Raw genomic sequence first — 25,752 nt, forward strand, 5'->3', positions numbered from 1 at the left:
CTTACAATTAATACGCTGTTTTGAGTAGCTGCTTCATTATTGTTTTCTTTCACCTGTGTGACAACACTTTCTCTTTTAAAATACTGTTCTAGTAACTCTACTGCTATACGCACTTACATATGCAGGACAGAGAAATAGGGCTAATCCATTTAGATCACTAAAGTTAAGACAAAAGCAAAATTTTTGTTTGAATTGGTTTTACTTTTAATAATCAAGTGGAATTAACCATAATACTGATTATTTACTTCTGATTACAAATGACTGATGAAATTTCAGACCTCTGAATACCAAGTGATGTGCACTGCACATAAGCAAACTATTATTTTGCAGACTCCCAAAGCACAACACATACTCCTTCTTTAAGAGCAACCAAGTCTGCCTAGCCAAGAAAGCCTTTAATGTACTGCTTTTCTTTGCAATTCAGTGTAAGCAAGACTGTTAGGGAATGGTACAGAGGCTTTTAGTTACTTGGTTCTACTTCTTTGCACTAAGCTGGCCGAGACCAATTGAATAGAAAAAAGGCTGCGTAGTTGCCACATGCTTCCCTCTCTTTATTTTTTTAATTATAGATCAGCCTCTCCACTACAATGGAGTCAAACTCCACCCCAGCTATTCTGCTGGAAGTCTGAATTAACTGCAAGTGGAATGCTGACAGATAAAAACAGGGAACAAAGAAAGAATGAGCAGGCAGACAGACCAAAATAGCACTTCCAGGCTGCACTGAAGGTCAGTCAGCCAAGCAAGCTCTGCTCCAAATAGGGAAGAAATTAGTACAGAGGGTTTTTTCAATGATTGCATTCTCTACTTAATATTTTCCTGTCTAGAATTAACACCTGTACGTTTTCTTCAACACACACAAATTAGATGACAAGTCTGATAAAACTGACTAGCAGTGTTGCTCCTCACTAGGACCACTAAGCATTAAGTGGAATAAAGACAGCTACACCCACAGCTTACAGATGCAGCCTCACAAAATGCTCCCTATTGTATTTGCCTGTGCATGATCATACCATTTTATCTGTAATTCCACACTGTCAAACCAATTCATTTCACATTAAGCAAAAGTTAAAAATCTTATTATTAAAATATCTTCAAGTTTTTCCTGAAAAAAGCCAAAAGTCATTAATCAAACAGGAAAGTACGATTGGTGACCTATTTTTAGATTCCTTTTATTTTAGAGGAGTTGCCGAGTGCCAGCTTTGTGTGATCTGCCAACTCTCTTTTTTCTCCCTTAAATAAAATCTTAACAAACTCAGCTAGTAGATTCTCTTTATAGCATAAATCCTCCAAGTGTAGGGCTACATATATGTAGCACTCAGCAGAATTATTGAGGCTCAAGTTCAGTTTTTGTCCTTAAAAAGTATGTATTGACTGCTATTACATCCAGCATCACAGTCCTTACCAATGTCCTGAGTGTCTTGGTTGCTCTGCCTGGTTCTCATCTGCAGTTGGAACTTATGCTGAGAAGAGCAGAGATGCAAAAGGTACTGGCAAGTCTTACTACTATCAGTTTGAAATGTATGCTTGATACCATCTGACGAATTCTGCAAAGTTATTTTCTTCTTCTGCGCAACGGAGAGAGAAACAAGTTGAAGACAATGATTTCTTTTAGCCTACAAAGAATTTTGTATTTGTTGTGCACAGTTACAGCCTTCAAACTTTCCTGAAGCAAAACGCACTCACCGGAGAGATTTGTTGAAAGAAATTTCAACAGAAGGTTGAAAGTAATTTGAGATTTACAAAGTAGCACTTTGAAGCTACTTCTAGGCTAGCTGAGATGGTACTTCATTATTATTTAATCCATTTCTGCTACTATTAGTACTGACTAATGACAACCAGTACTATTACATTTTGCAGTACAGGGTTTTCAAAAGCCTCCGAGGAAGTCACAAGGGGTGCTGCTGCTGCTCAAGGTGAAAAGAATTAAATGTCTGCCTAGTTATGAAATCTCTCAGTTAAAGTATTAATATCCAAAGGTATTAGAGTTAGAAGTATTGTTTTCAATACGTGTATAAAGGTAAACATTTGAACCTCAACACCTCATTAAAAACTGACACATGACCGCCAGATTAAGATGTATCCACTAAAGCTGGCTGGTATTGTCTAGATGAATTGTCAGCCTCTATCATCCATTGTCTTTTAACTTAACCACTCTTGGATAGTAACTTAAAAGCAACACAGGTGCATCTTCTAGTTACACAGAGTACTAGCAGAGTACCCAGTCCTCTAAAGCAAAATTCGCACTCCGATGCTCCTTCACTACCCATGCCTAATATGGCAGCATGGGCAGACTGCCCAGAAATACGGTAAATGAGCAGAGCTTCTCCCCATCCTAAAAGCAGCCCGTAATCTATCTTTGTAACAGCTCCTTCGAAGGCCGGGAAGTCAAGTTTCACATCAATACAGATTTGCCAAAACACAGGTGTTAAACTCTATTCTGATGCTGGAACCTCAGCAGCATAGAATTCAAGCTAATAAAAAGGAAAGAAAAAAAAAATCTTTAAAACATCAGAACTCCTATTTCAACCTCATAATACAATGCAGCTTTCCACACAAAACGTAGTCAGATTATGCTGTAAACCAGCTGCTTAATTTGCAAAACCACACCCCAGTATCTGAAGATACAAATATAGATCTTTACACACAGATAAGAGGAAAACAGGTTGACTTACACTAAAGGATATTTTCTTTGTCTCTCTCCATGGGAAGCGTAGTACAGGTGTGCGGGCACCACTGTGAACTTCAAAAATAACAACTCCTTTGGAGCACACTCCCAGAAGAATACCTGTTTGGGATCTCTTCTCAGGCAACACATGATGAAAATGAATCCCATATTCCGTGAGCCTCTGACACAACTGCACATATCAATGTAATGAAACTTCTAAGAATATGAAGTTATATAGGCTATTACCAACGTTTTATACCTCTATGAAAATACTATACCTCTAAATAAATATTTAAATATATGCACAACCACGCATGAATTTTAGAAAACAAGCTTCCTCTCTGACTGGTGATTCCACTTACACAGTTTCCAGATGTTACAACAGAGATATCAGCTACTCTAGAGGGCTCTATGTGTTGGTGGTACCTCTTGAACTGCCAGACGTTAAAGCAAATGAACTTACCATTTATTAAAATCAAACAATGGAAACATGAATCAAGAACACCTGTGATTAAATCAAACTTGCACAAAGCAATTGTTGGCAAACTGTAACTTGTTGAACACACTTCTTATTGATGCATTTCTTAAACACAGAATTGGATTAACACTGCAATTCTGCAATTCACATTTAGGCTTTATAACTGCCAAAAGACGCAGCGTGCACTCCCAGTCATTCATTCCTGCAGTCTCTTCAGTACTGGCTTGAGGGATTGATTAATGAATGAATTAATTAATGAATTAAATGAGGGAATACAATTGCTCTGTCCACCCCATCCTCAGTCAGACTAGGTTTAGCTACGATCAAGACCCCTACTCTTGTTCTCTGTGCTTAAGTTACAAGAAGGCTCTCCAATAAACGCGCAACAGCCTTGCAAGGGGTAAGGTCATCCTCTTCTATGGCTTCCTCAAAGAGACTGTGGAACTACAGGGTAAGGGTTATCCAGTGTCTCAGCAGTAAACTGCCACCTCATGAACTCATTTGCAGCCATTGTATCAAAGCAGGATCTGACCATTATATCATGAACAACAGCAGCAAACTCCATTAATTACATTTTTTAATGAGTCCTTTTAAAATAAACCAAATATATCTGAGATTTATAGTTTTCTTATCATCTTACATAGTCCCTGCACAAGGAATTCTGTTTAGTATGCTTCTGGCTTGCTTCATATCAAGCAGCATAAACAGTATTAACTGTAACAAAACTTTTCATAATTTAAATATTATTTTTTCTCAACAGAAACAACAAAGGATATAAGGATTAAAGGGTGTGCAGTCTCATAATCATAGCTTCTTTTAGAGTAAGCACAAGGATAAATAGTTGCTTTTAACTAGTTTGAGCTGAAGTATGAGACCACTGTTTGGGGGAAAAAAGTAAAAAGGACTTCCCATATATTATGACTTCTTTTCACTTGTAGTGATGCGTCTTTTGACAAGATCTTATCAGCTTTCTTCCTTTCAGTGTTATTCAGAACCTGAGCTGTTTTCCTGTGCTTTCACTTTACGTCCATGCACCTGTATTTCCACAAAGAATTTCCTAAGCCCCAGATTAAGGAAGCAAACTGCTGCCCACTTACCTTCAAAAATTCTAACTCTGTCTCTTTTTCAGATGCACCCACATAGGTGCTATGCAATTTTGGCAGCTCTTCCTTGATGTAGGACAGATCTAGTTTCTCCATCACTCTAGCTGGGACATAATGTTCTAGTCTGAAATATGACATGCCATGCACCTACAATGTGAAACATGTGTAAGGGCATCTCCATATACTCTGAGCACGAATGAAGCATAAACATTCATTTTAAAGAGAATCATACATTACAAGGGATGTATGGGGAAGGATTCAAAATCTCAACCCTGACTTTACTTCCACTGAAGAGAGAGGGTTCAACATCCAGACCTTGACCTAGATTCTACAACATCCCTGAGTTAGACTAAAAGAAAACTTGCCCACAGCAAAAACTGCCAACAGCATTTCATCTGAGCTTACAGTGCAGGGCAGAGCTGTGAAGCACATGTGGCTGCTTACAGTCCATTCTTTAAATAAGCAGCAAGAACAGTTTCTCAAAGGGGAAACTGATGAAGTACCTCTGCCTGGTAATCTCCATACTCAGCTTGAAGTGCTAGGGATGCTAATAGTAAGGCTGTCTCATCATCACAGTGCATCCTGTCTTCCAGGATGTCCTTCCGCAACTGTAGATAATACTGGTGACAGGTCAATGTATGCCTAGAATAGGAAAACAAAACAGAAAAACCACAAAAAACCTGCACCACCTTTGGTACTCTTCCCATTATAGCGAATTTCCAAATTTTACCAAATGTCAAATATTTGATCAATATCCAATTTTTGTCCATAAATATAGGGCTTAAGAGGTTAAAAAATTTTTTTTATACACTCACTGTATGAGACTGACATCATCCACAAAAAACTTTATGCGAAAAAACAGAGTGAAGTTGACAGGGGGCTTGTTCTTTTTCTTCAGTTCTTCTTTCCATCCTTCTGGAGCTACTTTACTTAGCTTTATGTCAGGATCAACGAAGAAAAATTCATTGTCTGCCATGAATAACAAAGGGAAGTACATGGGTAAAAATATTAAAACCAAATATTTTCTCCTGCTGGAGGATCAAGACAGATTTACAATTCTGAAATTTTGTTTTAAAAAGTCGGGTTTTCTGCTAACTAACAATGGTTTATAAGCACATTATCTATTAAAGGGACCAGTGAATAAGGGCAAAAGAATTAATTAGTAGTTAAAAAAAGAAGAAGTTACCTTCCATGATAGCTACAAAATACAAGCTAGGATTTATCTAAAATTTCAAACTTCTTAGCCCAGAGAAAATCCCAAATCTGTCATTCTTCCCCCTCCCTTACTACTTCTGTCCCATTTACATTTCCGCAACATGTTTTCAAGGCTTTCCAAATTGTGAAGAGCACCAGGAGTCTGCCATGGATAGATTAAGGTCTTGGGCTGCTAAGGGCTTTTATCTCACACCAATAGTCTGAACACTAGAGTTCTGCAATAGCCTGTGCGAGATGCCAACAGGAAACTTGGGTATGAATACATTAGTTCAGCCACAATGAACTTCTACCCAAAGACGGGGGAAAAAAGGCCAACTTCTGGTCTGTCCTAATAGTGAAAAATTGTCAGCTCTGGAGCAAGTTCTTTTTCCTTAAGGCAGCTCGGTCTATACAAGGGGCTCTCCTGTGCATCCCAATGGGTCTGCCTACACAAGCAGGTGCAACATGGCCCAGGGCATATTAACAAAGCACTTTCATGTCTCTGAGGGGCACTAGTCAGTGAAGGCAACAAACAGCAGGGAAGAAAACTCCAAAAAGACTACTATTACTCATGCAAACACAGAATTTATCACGTAATGTTGTTCTTCACTAAGGAACGTATTTTGCCTCAATACAAGAGAACGTAACTCAAAGTAAATGTTTTGTAAAGGTCAGACAGTCTCTGCTTATCTTTCTCAACACCATATAGCTAATTCTTCTTATTCTGTACCTGTCAACTACATCAAATCATTATTCTTACCTCTTAAAGTAGCCAATCCAAACAAGTGATGCTCCACTATGCCAATATGGGCAACAACCATATCAAAAACATCTTTACATATCGTTTTGGTGTCACAAGTCAGCTCCAGTTTCTGCCCACTTAAAAGCATCACATTTACTTTTCGCCTGGTGTCATCGTTCTTCCCTTTCTTAGTCTGCATTTTGTGAAATAGAATACCACAACATTGACACTTCTGACAGATGTTTGGTTTAACATACTTTTCTTGCCACTGATTGCTGAATAGCCCCTTTCTTACCAGGATAGACTTTGGTAGGTCCAAGGAGATGAATGGCTCAATCGTCATCTTCACAAACTCAGGGCCAAAGAAATTCTGCAAATCGCAAGAGTATGATTGAACACTGTGTTGCTGGAACAAAAGACTGAGGAACAGTTAACACCTGCCCTGCAAATGCCAAAGAGGAATCAAAGGCTGAAAACAAAATTGTACTAAACTCCTCCCATGAGCTGGCAAGTCTAAAAAAACCTGATTTTGCCAGCATGTGTGCCAGATACACTGGCAAACTACAGTGTTGGTGACATTATAACTGCATATTTTCTTTCTCTTGCTGGGCAAAAAGCCAACACTCTAATATTATTTGTTTTCCTCTAAAATACAGGGTATGGGTTGCCATATGGGACCATCTGGCCTTATCTCAGTAAGCACCTGCCTGACATTACTCAGGTTTTCTGTATTGGTGGCAATTCCACCTTGACAAATCTCTACCTGTGACACACAAGTCTCATCTCTTTCTTGAAGACTGGAACGTTTCAGCCTAATCTTATATTCTGGGTTCGAGTAGAGATCTTGGCCAACTTCTGTCTGCCTGACAGAATACATCTAAATTCTAGGAGCTTACCTGCTCAACGTGTTAGAGGAAGTCCTCTGCAAAATACTCATTTCAATACCACATTAAAAAAGTGGCTCCATATTCACCTTTTAAGGGGAAACCTTTATTGGCTACTGCCTACTTCCTACTGTGTGTTGTACGTAAAACATCTGCACATAAACCTCTTAAGGACCAGGGGGAATCAACATGGCTAGTTAAAGCCTATATGAACTAACTTGTCCGAGTGCTTTGGACTTGAGACAGACACAGGAACTATAGTCCTCGATTAGGACAGCAAATTCACCTGACTCTCGCTTCAAGTTTTCCCATCCTTAAAATAAATAGATAGATAGATAGATAGATAGATAGATAGATAGATAGACAGACAGATAGATAGATAGATAAGACAGAGAGATCGATCCAATTCACTGAAAGCAGCAGTAGGGGGCATCAGGCCATCATATTTTCTAAACATCAGCCACTCTGTTTACCAATACCTCTCTCTCCCTCCTTCTCTGTAATCTTATACTTCATCCACATACCAAGACAGCTGGGAAAGGAAAGTGGAGTTTGCATGGTGATTCAGGGTGAACCCAAAGGCCAAATGAATCCTCTCTACCTTTCTTTACCTTCCCAACTAGTTAATCTAATAACTTTTGATACCTCCACATTCCCCTAAGAAAAATAAATGTAAATCGAAGTGGTTGAAAACACCACAGAATACAGCAGAAAAACTATACCTTACCATTGTTAGTACACTATATTGTTTAATCGCTGCAACTTGTAGTCAAGGCTTGCTGTCTATTTTAGCATCTCTTAATACTGTTCTAAGTTATATAGCCCCAAAACCTCATATTTTTACCCTCTGTGAGTAGGTCTTTCATATCAGGGCAACACCAAACACCTCGTATTTAATCTACTGACGACTGTTTATTACAGGACACAGTTTATAACTCCCATATGTTAGAGTTTCAGTCAAGACATTGCCTGTTTCAATGAAAATAGGAGTTCTCCTGAGATCAGGGCATTACCCTCAGTTTCCTCTGTGTCATGGCTGTTTCCAGGGCTATTTCTCTCAGTGGATCTCTGGTGATGTCAAGCACTGAGGACCTAATTGCATCTCCTGGGTAGAGGCTAGGTCGGGACTGCCTGAGAGCCATTCTAGCTTGTAGCTGCATCATTTCTTCTTCCTGACGCTTTAGCATCACTTCTTGACCTATCAAATTTCCTTCAAATGGTGCTTCATGCTGCCTAAAGTATAGTCAGGGGGAAAGAAAGACATTAGTAGGCATGCCTAAGACAGTGTACTGCTTTAAGCACTCACCTACGTGGAAACCCAGAACACAAAAACTAGTTATCAAGTACTACACCAAACACAACATTTATTCAGCAGCCAGGAGGTTAACCCTCTACAGCAATCCATCAATACAGAAAACAAGCAAACATGCCAAGTTTCTACAGCTGCCTGTGATTTATTCATATGAAAATAAAGGCTCAGCTGCAGTCTAAAAAATAGTTGACACTACAAATCCAGTAAACACATAGGAGGAAGAAATATTAATGCTTGGAAAATATCTTGATTTCTCGGTTCAAGACTGTGAAAAAAGCATGCTAAAACCCATGTCATTAAAGAAAAAACAAAAATTACTTTATGTAAGTAAATACTGCTTCAGTCACTTTCTCTGTAGCAATTCTTTACAAACTCTTTCCACAGCACTGTTACTTATTCCCTTATTTTTCCTGAGCAACAGCATACCTTGAAATATTTAAGTATTTCATATGTATCAACATCCTATACACTAAATTATTCTAAATATCATATGCTAATGTTTTCATCATCTTATTTTGCTGAAAAAAGATCCCTTTCCTTTTAAATTCCTAGGAATGGCTTGGTTGATAAACAGCCAACACAAAAAAATAAATTAATAATCTGAAGGGAAAAAAAAAGAAGAGAAAACCAAATAAAAATCCCCATCAATATTTCTGAAAAACAAAGCAATCCATCCTCCAGTTCTTTTCTCAGTAGGTATGGATCCCAAATGTCCTACCAATTTTATTTTTTGCGGAAATGTCCCATTTTCAGTGAACAAGAGCCATTTTTTTCTATTTGAAAAACCAGGAGGATAAGAAATGCAAAGAAAGGAGAAACCAAAGAAAAATAAAACCAATTTTCACACCCCCCTCTCTGTCCCATGTTTACAGAAAAACACCTTCAAAACCCAAATTAAATATAAACCAATCAAGGCTTCTTTAGAAATCCTAAAACAAGAATATCAATGTTATCTCTCTGTTAACATAAGTATACAGAAGCAATTTAAACATAAATGGACAGGAAAAACTAACAAGACTGTCAACCACCAAAACCCACTTCCAGCAATTCTAAGCTAAACATTAGTTTAGATAGTACACTAGAGTGATAAAAAATATGGAAGAGCAAAGAAAGCATTTTGAAGCCTGCATTTCATTGCACTGAATTTTAGGAATATAGATAAATGTAGAATAAGTCCCGTGTTGGCACTCACATACAGCCCTTTGTAGGAAAACATTTACAGACTTTTAAAAACATTAGATTTATATACCTACTTTTTAAAAGAAACTAAGATACGTTTGGTGAATGACCAATCAGTTAATAAACTAAGTGAAAATGCACCTGTCCAGACAGTACAGTTGTGTGCTAACTGGTGGACATAATTTCAACTTTCTTTTCCCATCTTTTTACAGTGATGTTTCTAACGAATACCAATAGCGTGAACAGTGCACCATGTCCACATTCCCTTAATTTTTTTAATACTAAAAGTTTTAGTGGTTAGCACACAAACCTCAGCATTAAAATAAGAACAATTATGTTATCATGACAATCCAAACAATAAAATGCCACTAATGTGCCACAAACTGAGTAAAACATTGCTGAAGTTCCTCAAATGGAATTTCAGGGAAGATACAGTCACAGAAAAACGTTATTAACATAAGCTCATTATCCTCTCCATTTTACAGTGCTTTCATAGCATTGCTTCCCTTCTCCCTCCTTTCTTCCTTTCTGCATCAGACTTAATAACGTGCACCCAAAAGGATAAAGTAATGAGAAAAGGCCTCAGACTTGTAAAGACTTGTGTAGATGCTTAACTTTTCACCAAGAGGAAGCTTATTAAGATCAACATATGTGGGAATATTAATAATGAACTAAGCTAAATACACCCACGAGCGCCCTTTAGATCAAGGTCTAAGGATGGGCTCTGAAACAAAACAAAAACAAACACTTTCTGAACATAAATATCTATGAATTATCAAAGATGATATGAAAAAAATAGACATGTTGCAACTGGCTGTATCTGAAAACAGTTGCTAATGTGAAAACCCCTACTGCAGAAAACTGTTTGCCTTTTTGATAACATACAGCTCTGTGCAATAGAAGCAATCATAAATTACTGTGTGAGGTATTACTGTTATGTTGGTTTATCATCTTTTTTGACACATATTAGTTTCCCTGAAAATTAGGGTAGGTGTAGGGTGTTTGGGGACTAAGGTAAGAAACCTAACGGTTTAAAAAATTTACTCAGTCGGTATGTAAGAACTATCACCAACCAGAAAACAGAATGCTTCAGTGTCCTAGGTAAGTAAAACAACTAGCTTGGACATATTGTCAATTTTACATGGAGAGTATCAGCACAATTTACTCTTTAGGTTCCAAGAAAAGGAATGCATCTCTCATTCCACAGAATAGGAGTTACTGTTGACAGATACAGGTTGAGCTCTTCCATGAAGTTCAGCATATGCAAGTATTATTACTGCAACAACAACAAAAAAAATACATTCCTAACTGATAGTATCATACGAGTCTGTTTCCTACAGTACTTCATCAGACAAGTACTTGGCTGCTACTCTGTATTTTCATCAATGTCTGACTACAAACCAGAATCTCTCAAGTTACGTATTCACCTGAAGACAGTCTACGAACAGTTATCTGGAAGGCAGACTGCTATGAGAGAGGGAAGTGAATTACTTCCTCAACCAGAGTACTTACCAAGAAATTAGCAGGTATTGGATCGGAGAAGGAAGTTGGAAGAAGGGAAGCAGGTAGGCATTCTCTAATGATTAGTGCAGTGGAAAGGTCAGGAATAGATTGAGAAAGACTGATGCCTTTTGGTGAGGTAGGAAGCATATGGAAATGAAATGCAGTGAAAGAAAAAGGCAACAGAAAGAAAAGATCCATGTCAGCTGCTGCTCCTAGGGAGAAAAAGGAAGAAATAGTAAAGGAGGGAGAAAAAAGTGGGAGCTGGGGGGAGAGGGACAGACGCAAAAAAACGAATACAATAAGCAAAGAGGGAGCACAGTCACAAGTATCCATTGCCACAAGAAAAGCATTCGAAGGAGTTTAAAGGATAACAACAGTCATAGATCATGACAAGGGTTGGTGTGTACTCTGAGTGTACTACTGAAAAATCCATGGATTCTACAAGTTGAAGAGCAGGCTAGCCCAGCCAAACAGCACCAGTCATGCTGGCTGGTAACTCTGACGAGCTTCACTGTTGGGTTTTTTTTTTGTTTTTTAATACTGGCAGCAGACTCCCTCAAATCCAAATACCTCTATTTGTTTTACAACTCAGTTTTACAAGGATAATTCCATGTATAATAAAGCAGACTGTCTCTAAGGACATGCCATAGGAGCAGTAAATTTATTATGTATTGAAATACAGATGGTATCAGAGAACATAGAGAGAAAACAGTGAAATACGCTCCCAAGTGCTGATGGAATTCAAGTAATGGATCAAGTACCATATACTTCCCAAACCCTGAAATCAAACAAACAGCCAAAGCATGTAAACTCCGAAAATCTGCTCCTTGGAACTACTTGTTATAAAGAGTTTCACTTTGAGAGCTTGTGTTTCTGAAGTTATAAAAGCCGTGGTCTTCTGCAACACTGGACATTTTAAAGGAGCATGCAACGTTCTGGAAAAAAATATTAATTACTTTCTTAGAAATCTCCCTGCTTATGTAGCTGCCATCCTTGATGGTATTCCTTTTTACACGTGCTAGCACTATTAAAGCTAGCAACAGCTTTAATAGCTGTTGGAGAAAGCGAGTGCACATGCACTGTTTTCTATTGAGCTCACATAATTAACAGAGATATTACTTAAGTATTATTTTAGGACCAAATTCCTAATCGCAGAAACAGGCGATTCAAAAAACCACTGTATAAGACTGTATAAGTACATAGCAATGGAATGAATTTTACATGTAAGCACAACATAGAAGTTTATGCTGCACTTACAAAACCATATTTTCCTTCTAGACTTCACAAATACACAAATTATGCCCACTAATGGTACTAGTCTTAACAGAGCAATATAAAGTAAAATAACGTAAAACAAACCATGAGAAAGTATGTACAGTTTTACCACAGCATTTTCACTCCCATAATTGACCTGATTCATTTGCAATAATGTGACTCCTCTACATATCACATACTACTTTCTGTTTCTGAAACATTCTGTAAACAGAAACAAAAGTTTATCAGCATCTGTTGTTTTGAAGCATAGCTACAGTGTTGAGTTGGCAACTTTCCTGGGTTCAAGTCAAAGAAGAATTAAGGTTGACTTAACAGTACTCACCAAAAGAAAAAAAAAAGCAAAATAAGTTACAAAAGCTATACGCTTATTCTGTACACACAGAACTAACAGAACTTTGCCATTTTAGTATAGTGCTAAGACAGTATAAAATGCAAAGCAGAAATTTACAGCTCTTTAACAGTATTACATGGAACACAAACTTGTTATCTAGATCCTTGAAAATTTGCTCTAAAAGCTCACACTAGCCAAAATCATCTTACATCAAGACAGGCTGGATTTGTAAGACTGCTTGGACACTGCAGCTTCACATATGTATTGTTACATGAATACATACCAAAAAAGCAGTGTTGACTCAGCTAAGCAAGGCCTAAACACTTCCCCCCTACAAGAAACACCAATATATACATTTCTAATGTTCCGATAGATTTTACATTTTTCAGGCAATAAAAGTGCAAGTAATAAGAAAACCTATGCAGCTGCTCAGCAAGGCACCTAAAGCTGTAAGATTTCCAAGTAACTGTTCTCTTGAGCACCTGCACTCAGACACTTCTCACCTGAGACCGTGTTTAATTCAAATCCATTTACAGCATGTAAGAACACTAAGTTTCTTTAATAGGATAAAGCAGGATTCCCATCCAGCTTATGTAAAAAATATATAAATATCCTAAAATATTGAGCACAGCAGCAATCTTTCTCCTGATATACTCCAAGCAAAGCAAAAAGCTGCTCAGAGAAGGCTCTGTCGTTGTAATGTAGAAGAGAAGGAAAATGTCTTCCCCCCTCTTTTTTTTGTTTGCTTTTTCCCTTACTAGAAAAACTACTTGAATCATTTTGATAAAATATTCCAAGGAGACTCAGCATCTGGCAGAAACTAAAAGAAGAAATTTTCCATCCAAAAGTTCAATGTCAATAAAAATTCTTGAACATTTAGTATGGAACCACTCTGAAAACCTCACAGGCATGATAAGATATGTTTCTGCTGTACAAAGACAGTGTATTAAGGTGATGCACAAAGCAGAACCTTCATATTGAAGCAATATTGATGAACAGCACTTGAAAAAATAAAATGCAAACAGATGTAATATTCAAATACAGAACATAGCAAAGCAAATTTCAACAAGCATGAATTGTTGCAATATTGGCCTACCTAATCAATGTTGAGGTATGAAAAAAAAAAAAAGAAATTAATCCAAACACAACAAAACAAACTAACAGTTTGCTAGAATAACCAACCAAATGTATGGCTTTTGGCTTATTTCAAAGAAATAAACATGCTATCATTTCCTTACTGAATGAAAAAAAAATATTCAAATTAATCTGTATTAATACCTGTATGTTCCAAACTTTGTCTTATAAAACTATAATCAAAATAAAAAGTTATTAAATATTTCCAAGCAGAAATACCAACTGATAGGAGTGCAACCCAGTCTCCATTAAATATGGGAACCTAATTTGGACACTTACTTCTACACCACAGTGCATCATTAGACTTTTACTTCAGAATGCAATATGCAATTCTGAAATGCTATTTTCTTCCAAGTACAACAGGCCATTTTTTAACCTGAAACAGAAGCTGGGATGGTAGTCAAAAAATCGTTTGCAGATTTAGAATACTTTCTTTAGACAAAGCACTTCAAGCACATATTGTTTTCACAGGGTTTACCTTGCCCTCTGAGAATTAGCTTGACTTGATGTGGAGATATCATCAACACCTGGCAAAGCATCACTGGCATCATCTCTCTTGAAACCTTCATTTCTTCTCACTAACAAACCAAAAGACAAATTAATACCCGATTGGGCAACAAAGCACACAGAGTAATCCTGTCTAAAATCAAGGACTTATCATTCACATGAGATTACTTAGAAGGAATCAGATTCATATGTTCTGCACAATGGCATTACAGTATTAGACAGACTAGCATTATGAAGTTGATTCCAGTTTTGAAAGCAATCTTATAGTTTCCCCTAATGAAGATAGCTGCAACACACAAGGCTTTTCAAGAATACTAAGGAAGTCTTAAAAGAAAACACAATAAAAAACCCAACACATAGTTTACAAACACACCTTTCGAAGGTGACACATTTGTCAGCCCTGAGTTGAGACAGATATATGGCAGAGACATCATACAAAACTACTTTAGAACAGAAATACAGCAGCTAGGTAATTATAAATCCAGTTCACAAGAAGGGAGTTAGGAAACCAGTATATATATATCTGAGCTCCTGTGTTTAAGTTTTGTTCCTGGAATCCAAATCCTCCTCATAATTTACCAAACAAAATTTTGTCTTGATAATATACTAACATGCAATTCCATTTGTAACAATTTTCTCCTGTGCTGGTATGTCTTCCTGTAGCAGCACTTGAGATGCTACACTTAAGAGCATAATTTTGCAAACTACTTCACTTTCATCTCTTACTGTACTAACTAGCTAGCAGAAGAGCTCTTGCAGAACACATTACAGCCACTTTGATTTAGAAATAGCTCTTTTTGACAGCCACTGAGTTCAGCAATATTACTACTAGTAGCCAGAAAGCAGATCTCACTTGCCTGTATAAACTTAAGAGTTGACTTTGTACTGAAATATATAACAGCCTGTTACAAATGGCAAGAAAATGAACGGAAATGTGTTACAGGAGCCTTGCTACTTGTTACTGCTCTTTAGATTTCTGGATCAGCAAGCAGGATAGGCAAAGACAAGAAAGATAGAGCAGCAGGTACAGGGAGGCTGGGTTGGAATTATTCAGAATACATACAGTGCAGCTATATTCTACCTTCCTAACTATTGCTTTCTTTCCTCATTTTCATCAGTTTGCCTCCATCACTCATAATGATTCTGTGCAGTTCATTGTTTCATCAACCATGCTATTTTCTTGACTTATTTTCAACATTCTAGCATTTCTTTTGAAAAGCGTTTCCTTCCATGCTGTGCTTCTACTGTGTAAAGAAACCCCTTCTCGCTATCTATCAGCAAACAACCCTTCATACCATCTCCTGCTTTTCCATTTTCATTGACTTTCTAGAACTTACTTAAATTTATCATTGCAAACACCTTGTACTACGGACTACTATTGCATTACACTGAAATCATGGGCCTATAAATTATTAACCATCTAACCCTCACAGAAAAACCCACTGATATAAAAACATTTAAAATATGTATGTCCCATGTAAAGCTTTTGTAATTTACTATTATTGTACACTAACAAAAACCTGATCATTTTTGTGCCTGTGAAGACAGCATGTTATTTAAAATAAGGACTCTGGTAAAAAGTTAACCATTTCCAGCTTTTCCCACCAACTTTCTTTCCAGAGTGCTAAATAACAAACTTGTTTCTGAACAAACTGCCAATTATGCTGAACTGTAGACAATGTTGTAACTACATGACATCATCTTACAACTTCATATTACTGGTAATTACAAAGTCTCCTACTAAAGATTTAAATTCAAATTTTTTGTTATATTTTTTCTGTAAGTTGCCTAGTTGGTTGGTTCCTTTGGGGTAGTTGGCTTCCGGGGGTTTTTTGGCCTTTTTTTTTCCTTTGGTGGTGGTGTGCTGTGTTTTTGGTTTGTTTTTTTTTAAAAAAAAACCACAGGTCTTACCTTGTCTGAAATCCGGTTCTGAAGAAACAACAGATGGACTTTCACTCGAAGTACTATAAACATCACTGTAGTAAGATTTGTACCTTCTTAAAGGTTCTGAAAGTTGAAGTCAGGGTATGAGAAGTGTAAGAGAGCAACAGTTCTAATACAAAAATCAAACACAGATTAACATTTAAAACTTCTTGAAATCTTTAAAAACATTTTTTAAATGCCCATCCGGGGCTACAAGGTCTGAAAGCAAACACTTCGTGGATGCTGTGCAGTCCCATTCTGACCCCACAGCCTGAAGGTATTGCAGTCTGCTTGGCCTCTCTCAGCTATACTAACAGAGCCACCACCTCTGAGTTTCTCTCATTATCACTTCCAAGTTAATACTAGTATTTTTAAAAAAACAACTAAACTCAAGACAAAACCCAATCCTTCCTGCAAACAAAACTGATGAAAATATTTGGTGCACATCGCTTGCATGTAGAAAGCAACCATCAGGATTCAATCTTTGGTTCCTTCATGATGAAAAAGGAAAAAATATCCACAGAGATAAAGTAGGCACTGGAAAATTCTATTTCATTCAGCTCATCTTTGACATCCACAAAATATGATTAACAATCAATTAGTAGGCCCATATAGGACATTCAACTAACCAGAACAGCTAAATGCATGTGATGAGGAATCAATACAGCAGTCTCAGTTCCCACTCTCAGCGGATTCTTTAAATAACAGTGGAGCAAAGGACTCCACAGAAAGGGTGTGTGCATAATATTTGCAACAATCTCGCAAAACTTTCCTATGCGCAAGCCAAAGGACAACCACACAGTGTGCATAAAAAGAGAAAAGAAAACAAGAAAGTATCCACATTTTGGGATTACTAATGCTTCACTTTAAGTGAAAGAAAACATAAGGTTTCTTTATTTGCAGAATGTCTTTGGTGTAACTGCAATTAATGTTTTTGAAAACAAAAGTAATGATATAGAGAAGGCACATAAAACTACTCTGAAGACAAGCACAAATCAACTACAGCAAGGAATATAAAATGTAAGAACACAACATGGGGAAATACATGAGCAGATGAGTTTGGATGATGCAAAAAAGAAGCTGGAGGTTCCAACTTCCCACATTCAGAAAACAAAACGCTTGGTGAAAAATCCTGCAAGAGCAATGAACCTGCAACATAACTTGTATTATGTCAGAGGACAAAGACAGACATGCAGTCAACAGCACTACTCATTTGGACTTCCTACAGAAGCAGAGAAAACTCCAAACGGAAAAAAGGCATTAAAAATATGAGATAATGCAGTAGACCAAGACTAAAGACTAGGTCATGTTAATTTTGGACTAATTTTCAAAAATCATCCTCCTTATAAAACAGCATTTCCTTCAGCTCACTTGGGTTGTACAGTTTCTCATTGTCTCACCAAATATAAGATTAAGAAAACTGGGACACGTAAGGAAAGTTGCCAATCAACTCAGGTAAACAACTGGTCCCACCAGCTCATCCCAGTTGCATTGCTTAGCGGCATAAATCCCAATTAATCCTAAGGACGTTTCACACTACTATCCAAAACAAGCAATACTGCTGACACACTTGCAAAACAACGTACAGCAAGATGAAGAGAATTCACTGGGAGAGGGGATGCGAGCAGGGTTGCTTCAATCTTTCATAATGGCTAAACTTAGTGTTCTGGATTTTACAACAAAAGAAATCTACCATCAGTCTAGTAATTACTTGCTTAAGAAGGGAAATAAACCCCAAATACAGTGGATAGCTTTTGCAGATCTATTTTTAAAATGTTCCCAGACCTTTAAGTGAGACCTCAATCCACACATGATACTGGAGCTACACTACACAAACTGAAAACAGATCTCTTCTTTCCCAGTAGTTTTACTAGCTATAGTTCTTTCAAGTCAGCTAAACTATCTTTGAAGCAAGAAGATGGAAAGGGAACAATAAATTATAATATGAGATTTTAAACAGTTGTTCTTTTTTCCACCTAGTCAGCAGCCTGGGCTTCCTGAATCGCACACAAACTGAGGCTCTATCCTGGTTCGAGACAGGAAATTCTGCAAAAAAAAGGTGCAAAGTGGGGTAAACAGAAATACACAGTTAAAATACTAAACAAGTGTCTGTATGTGGTGATATGATATCTGACTCTGCAAGGGTATTTGACTTCTCTTGACTCATCCTGTTAGCAAGAGTTGGTGCCCTGCTGTAGGCTAAGGACTAAGTTCATGAGCCAAGAAACATAAAGCAAGATGTCCCGTCACTGCTTATCTTAATGTTTTCACAGACATCCATGAAGCCCACGTAGGTTTAAACCTATTCTTCCAGCATTCACAAGTAGAGACAGAGATGAGATCACCATCCTTTCTTCTCACATCTTTCTATCTAAGTAAGACCATACAATTTATCCCAAATAGCAGAAGCAAAAGTTTTATCTTCTGGAGGCATTTTACAACCTTTCCACACCAGGCTGGCACCAATGACCCTCAGCTTATTCAGCCTAAGGACAAAAATTTCAAGACAACTAAGAAGGTACAACCTGAAATTCAGGGTAAATCCTCTATATTTCTCTTTGCTTTGCTCAGTTTAGGAAAATTACATACAGATGTGGAACTATTTGCTGCTGGAGCATCTTTGGCAAACCGCCTTCCAGTTCTCTGCCGGTATATACACATCTATATACATATTGCCCTAACACTGAAACTCCTCTTAAACAAACAATTTTTTCTGTGGCATGGACAGGATATGCACTGCAGACCTGCAAACAGTCAATTTAATTGTAAATGTTGAGACTACTGTATCTATAGTGCTTGCAAAGTCACACAAATAATTTATGCTGTCTCCTCTCCTCCAGCAAATTCTCCTCAATTCTAACATCCTATTAGGATTTAACTTCAGAGAAGGCTCTGGGATTATGTCCAAGCCAAAGTTCTAACTAAGAACTGGCTTCCAAAGATTACAAAGCCTAATTCTGGGATCAAGTTAAAGTTAAGCTTTTCATACAAACTTCTAGGTTGTTTGTGTGGGAAGGAACTGAAAGATGACATCAATAAAATCTAAAAGGACAGCAATAAACCAACTTATCTCCCATATTTACCATTCTTCCTGGGATTTTTTAATTGATCTAGGTTTGGGTTTTTGTTTGGGATTTTTGTTTGAGTTTTTGTTGGTTGTTGATTTTTTTTTCATTTTTGGTGACTGAAGACTTTTGAATTGACTGAACTTATAGAAACATCAAGCACGTTGTAGCAAAACTTATTCTACCAGTTACTCTTCTTAACATTTCAGTGTTTAGATAACAATCTCTTGACAGAACAGTTCAAATCACGTCACATCTTACTGCAAAAACAAACCCGAGTTTTGGCATGTTTTAATAAGAGTCCATAACTGCAATGAATATATAAAATTTCTAACTAATGATATAAGTTAACATGCTGTAGCATCAAGACGCAGAGAAGAAAGAAACATTATAAATTGAAGAATCAGTGTTTGCGCTGCTTAGCACTGCAGTGGTTCTTTTTCAAACTTCCTATCAAAGACAGCAGAGCACAACCTTCCAGGCACCTAACGCAGCATAAAGTAACAAAACACAGTTTGTACAAGGCAAGACATGCAAGTCCAGACAAGTAACTTACAGAAAACCACATCTCAGCCAACTCCAACAGAAATCAGAGAACCACATTTAGCTTGGAATGTCATTACCCTGAACACATGACTCACATTAGATACAAAGGTTTTCAAATACACATTATTTCAGAATTGTTCCTGGCTGTACAGAGAAGGTAAAGGACAGAGAAGATGACAGAGTTAAACAAGTTTTAGGACAGGGAGGGAGCTCTTGTTTGCTCTTTGAGGTTTATTGGTGGGTGTCTACTATGCAAGAGTGTTACTATAATACCATTTAAAAGACATTAACTGTCCTTTAGGAGAGGCTGGGACTTGCTTCTTTCACAACAGTTTAACGAATAGGTTAGAGTCATATTTACTCTTATTTTTCCTCCTCTTTACATCTAAGAAAACTTGAATTATCTTCTGCAAGGCACCACAGGTTTAACAGCAAGAACATAGAGATCCAGAATAAATCCCTGGTCATATATAGCAAGAGCACTAGGAAAACAAAACCATTCAGCCTTCCAGGGGAGCAGGCTCATTTTAACTTGCAAGATTTCCACCACAGATACCCTAGATGAAAAAGCCGTATTGTGCATGCAGTCCATGTCACCAGCCATCCAGGCAACTCCCTAAAGAGCCTGAGGGACATCTGATGCACGGGATCGAAAGGAAGGGAAGAAACAGAGCCTTGTAAAGTTGCAGAAAACATACATTATCCAGACCTTTTCTGGAAAGGAAAATAGCAAGCAAGAATAAAAAGAACAATTGCGGGGTCTGGTAAGAACTCAGAGTCTAGTATTTAGAAAGACACCTTTCTGTTCTGGATCTGGATCATGCCATCTAGGATAAGGAATATCAATAGATACATACTGAAAGTGTGGCCAATAAAGTTAAGTGTTTTAGCCTACTGAGAATGTAACACGTTGATAATCCTGGACTGTGTGAGCTGCTAAGAACTTGTAAAGCAGATGGAGCAGATGCCACCTCACTATCCAATTATGGAGTTGTAACAACTGTTTTACTATCTTATGTTAAACTACGTAATTCAGGATAAAATAAGTGGTTGATGACAGAGGACTTATACTTCACAGAAATCCCACAAACATGTAGTTCTTTCTCCTTGAAAAGCCAACTTCCATAGTCTCAGCAAAATTAACAACTGAAAGTTTTCTGTCTAAAATAGTATCAGTCTGTATCCTTCAGCTTCACTAAGACGATTTCTGAACATTCTTCTAACTTATCTTTACTGGACACATGAACTGAAGATATACAATTCAAGAGAAAAAGAAAGTGTGCACACTTCACTGAATTTACAGAGGTAAGCTTGTAAAGCAGCTAGTCCTCCTTTGCATCCTAAATCCAAACACCCATTTAATCCACTTCTAAACCTCTCAAATTCAAATCTCTGAGGCTTCATTTGCTGAGATAAATTTATTGCCAACAGCTGCCTGATTACCTGCAGAAATGTTCCTTTATTAAAAAATGCAGCTTCAAACTAAGAATACTTTTAAAATCTTTACATATAGATTATCCCTAACAGTAACTCCCCATCTAAACACATGCAGTTCTAATACAGAAGTTATATAAATGCGGTCCATATGAGTCTTCAGGGTAGCTAATGAAAACATGATTTTGAGAGATAAAGACAAAGCCACAGAAGACTTAGGAAGCAGAGGCCAATCTCTAGAAACACAGAACATTACTGCCTCTTCTTCCTTCTATGAAGTAGAGAACAATAAATGGACAACAAAAAGAGGACTAAATCATCTGGGTTTTCCGTGGGAAAAATCAAGGGTAAAGAGGGATAAAGACAACTTGAAGCTCTGGGATTCACATGGTTCCCAACAGCAAAAACATTTAAGAAATGCTTGAGAATATTCCCAAACCTCCCCAAAATCCCCACCCCTGGATTCAGCATTCCAAAACATCAGCAAGATCAGCTGATCCCCTCTTTTTTTCTCCTTGTCTGCTATTTAACCCACAGCCAGCTACATTACTACTGCCCAAATGGTTTTGTGCTCCTGTATTCCACCATAAGCACTCTTTACTGTATTCCACCCTAAGCACTCTTTACACCTTGCTCCCTTGTGCATCTCTTGTACAACATCCTCATAAGCATAAACACATATAAAAAAAGAAGGATGCACATTCACTCAAGTAACACAAACCAATTCACCTGGAATTATGCATACACTCAAAACCAGGGGAGGGAAGCTGCCTAGGCAAATAAAAGAGCCAGTCATGCAAGGCTACTCTCTCACAGCCTTGCATTGTACAATTGTGGCATTTGAAGGAAGGCCTGAGATATGAAAACTGAAGTGTACCTACACTTCATAACTCTCAGAAGATAAAATCAGTTTTGTGTGTGAGAAGGCAAACAAAGCTAGGAGCAAGGTAAAATAGATGACACCTTCACACTCTTGAGTAGCAATGCAGGCTTGCAAAATATAAAAGGTGAATACTATTTTCTCTCTGAAATAGGATGCTACCAGTTCATACCAAGTAACCACCTGAAGTTTCAAAAGAACAACACAATAGAGATCTACTCTCCTGGTACAGACAGACTACTGGGGTTTAACACCTAGCAACTTCACAACTCTAACCAACTCTCTGTAAGCTCAACAAAACCTACATAACAAAACCAAGAATGAACAACAACAGCGGAGATGCAGAAATTCTCCTATCTCATGGCAAGATTAACACATATTTTACATGCATTCAAATAGCAGTCTTTTCTTTCCCTTTCCCTTCTTCCCATCTGGCTAAGCACCTCATCATAAAAAATCATCTTTGGTGAACAAGAGATAAACAACCTCGACCCTGAAACTGTACAGCAGAACAATATATAAACCACCAAGTTCACACTGCCTTTGGAAGGCTTGTGATGCTATATCTGAGATGTCCCAACCTTAAATTATAGCACAGTTTGGATAGTCTGCAGCTCACTACAAGATACTTCTGTTACAGCACAGCTGTAATTAAAGCTTTCTCTTTCTTTCCACTATAAATTATAATTTTCCTGACTTTATAATTTGGATCATAAAAATCTCTTCCAAGCTCGGCATACCAGAGCCTGTGCATGAGAACAAGACAGTCGGCTCCTTAAGGTTTTATGACTAACAAAAATGTTTGCCAGCTCAACCTAAAATAAGCTAAATAAGAAATAAGCCACATGTCACTTAAGTTCCTTTGTAGTTTCAGGAGGGAAGTTTTAGTTGGCCAAGTTTAACCCGCATAGAGTCCAATGCCGCTTTGCAATTCAAAAACTGAAAAACAACATACAGCTGAAAGCAAAGGCTTACTAGAATTTACACAGACTTAACTGTAACCCAGAGCTGGATTCTAACCAAACTGCAAATATCCCCAAACCTGTCAAAAAGAAGGCAGATTGTGTCCTCTGTACTAAACCCAAGCCCCGAAGCTGTTCCCATAACTTCTTACCCGTTACTGCCCCCACCCCCCCCCACACCTGACTATACAAGCTTTCAAAATACCTTATTCTCTTCCTTCATTTTACCTTTCAAGGCCTCTCCTTTGAGGTCGTGCTGTGTTCCATGTAGGAAAAGAGTAGCTGTTGCTGTCATTTTCTGTGGACTTCTTTTCACTCCATTTCTAGTTGTTGCCCACTTGTCTGCTACCTGACTACCAGCTGTAAGCAGTAAGACACCCTTGTACCAAGTGCTGCCTAAGAAACTGCCACCATTACCTTTATCAAGAGAGGTGATATTTTACCACAGCTTTCCACATAGTTGTTCATACAGAATCACAGAATCATTAAGGTTGGAAAAGAGCTCTCTCTAAGACTAAGAAAGTCCAACCGTCAGCCCAACACCACCATGCCTACTAAACCATGTCCTGAAGTGCCACTTCTACATGTTTTTTTTGAACAACTCCAAAGATTGTGACTGAACCACTTCCCTGGGCAGCCTTCTTGTACTGAGAGGCTCAAAACTGAACACAGTATTTGAGGTGCAGCCTCACCAGTGCTTAGCAAAGGGGAATGATGTCTTCCCTACTCCTGCTGGCCACACCATTTCTGATCCAAACCAGGACGCTGTTTGCCTTCTTGGCCACCTGGGCACACTGCTGGCTCACGTTCAGCCAGCTATGGGCCAGTACCCCCATGTTCTTTTCTGCTGGGCAGTTTTCCAGCCATTAAGCCCCAAGCCTGTAGTGTTGCATGGGTTAATTGTGACCCAAGTGCAGAACCTGTCACTTGATCTTATTGAGCCCCATACAATTGGGGCCCATTTATCCAGCCTGTCCAGATCTCTCTGCAGAGTCCTCCTTCTCTCAAGCAGATCAGCAATCCCATCCAATTCGGTGTCATCTGCAAACTTACTGAGGGTACACTCGATTCCCTCATCCAGATCATTTATAAAGATATTAAATACAACCAGCTGCAACACCGAGCCCTGGGGAACACCAGTTGTGACCAGGTGTCAATTGTATTTTACTCCATTCACCACAACTCTTTGGGCTTGGCCATCCAGCCAGTTTTTTACCCAGCAAAAAGGGTTTTACTAAACTCAACGTAAACAATACCCACAGCCTTTCTCTCATCCACTAGGCCGGTCACCTGGTCAGAGATCAGGTTGGTCAAGCAGGACCTGCCTTTTATGAACCCATGCTGTCTGAGCCTGATCCCCTGGTTGTCCTGCACATGCCTGGTGAAAGCACTCAGGATTAACTGCTCCATCATCTTCCTTGGTACTGAGGTCAGGCTGACAGGCCTGTAGTTCCCCAGATCCTCCTTCCAGCCCTTCTTGGAGATGGGTGTCACATTAGCAAGTCTCCAGGCATCTGGAACCTTCTCTGTTAATTAGTACTGCTGATAAATGATAGAGAGTGATTTGGCAAAATCCTCCGCCAACTCCCTCACTGCTCTCAGGCGGATCCCATCCAGTTCCATAGATTTGTGAGTGTCCAAGTGGTGTAGTAGGTTGCTCTTGGATTATAAAGGTTTATTCTGCTCTCCATCCCTGTCTTCCACCTCAGGGGCCTGAATACCCTGGGAATAACTAGTCTGACTATTAAAGACTGAGGCAGAAGGTATTAAGTAGCTCACACTTTTCCTCATCCTTGGTCTCAGTGTCTCCCCCTGCATCCAATATAGATTGAGATACTCTTTGGTTCTCTTTTTGTTGTTAATATATTTGTAAAAAACATTTTTTGTTGTCTCTTACAACAGTGGCCAGACTGAGTTCTAGATGGGCTTTTGCCTTTCTAATTTTCTCTCTGCATGACCTAATGAGATACCTGTATTCTTCTTGAGTTGCCTGCCCCTTCCCCCAAAAGTACTAAACTCTGCCTTTTTTCCCCCCGAGTTCCAGCAAAAGTTCCCTGTTCACCCAGGCCAGTCGTCTTCCTCACTGGTTTGTCTTACGGTACACTGGCAGAGCCTGCTCCTGTGCCTTTAAGACTTACTTCTTGAAGACTGTATAGACCTCCCAGGCCCATTTGACCTTCAGGAGCCTCACAAGGAACTCTCTCAACCATATCTTTCAGGTGGGTTGGGTTTACACGACAAGAGGAATTCCACACACTTCATGATGCCTGACATTTGGTAATAGCTATCTACCCATTAAGTGCCTGAAAATTACATACAAGAGTAATGCAGCAAAAACTTGCAGACTATATTTTTCATTTCTTTGACAGATGAAGCTAGCAATATGCTTTTCACGGAAGATCTTGTCTGGGGTCTTGTCTGTTGTAAACAAGATGTGAGATAAGGAATAGTAAATCATATGGAACAAAAAGGAAAGGGGAAAGCAGTCTCAATAGGCTAGCAGATGCTATGTATTAAGGCTTTTTGTGAATCTGCTCATTAAAAGGGAATAGAATACTTTCAGCTGGACTTCTCAAGCCATGTAAAACACAATAGCAACTCCTATGTGAAAAAGTATTCCCCATCCGTCTTATGG

At 38.3% G+C, this 25,752-nt stretch overlaps 1 protein-coding gene across 8 annotated transcripts in view; it reads right to left on the reverse strand.

The window, feature by feature from the left end:
* The window catches only part of PTPN13 (protein tyrosine phosphatase non-receptor type 13), a 113,285-nt gene that overhangs the window by 36,195 nt on the left and 51,338 nt on the right, over positions 1 to 25,752 (reverse strand). For 7 of the 8 annotated variants that reach the window (XM_054065827.1, XM_054065826.1, XM_054065832.1 and 4 more), the window contains 10 exons: positions 16,219 to 16,314; positions 14,279 to 14,378; positions 8,080 to 8,299; positions 6,478 to 6,552; positions 6,201 to 6,375; positions 5,062 to 5,215; positions 4,750 to 4,888; positions 4,241 to 4,393; positions 2,673 to 2,855; positions 1,403 to 1,565 (listed from right to left, as the gene is read on the reverse strand). In XM_054065827.1, the coding sequence (XP_053921802.1) occupies positions 1,403 to 1,565; positions 2,673 to 2,855; positions 4,241 to 4,393; positions 4,750 to 4,888; positions 5,062 to 5,215; positions 6,201 to 6,375; positions 6,478 to 6,552; positions 8,080 to 8,299; positions 14,279 to 14,378; positions 16,219 to 16,314 (1,458 nt within the window). Of the gene's footprint in view, positions 1 to 1,402; positions 1,566 to 2,672; positions 2,856 to 4,240; positions 4,394 to 4,749; positions 4,889 to 5,061; positions 5,216 to 6,200; positions 6,376 to 6,477; positions 6,553 to 8,079; positions 8,300 to 11,069; positions 11,222 to 14,278; positions 14,379 to 16,218; positions 16,315 to 25,752 lie in introns of those variants that run through there. The other variant, XM_054065833.1, reaches the window with a different exon arrangement.

Source organism: Cuculus canorus, chromosome 4 (genome assembly GCF_017976375.1).
Source record: "Cuculus canorus isolate bCucCan1 chromosome 4, bCucCan1.pri, whole genome shotgun sequence".
Taxonomy (NCBI): Eukaryota; Metazoa; Chordata; class Aves; order Cuculiformes; family Cuculidae; genus Cuculus; species Cuculus canorus.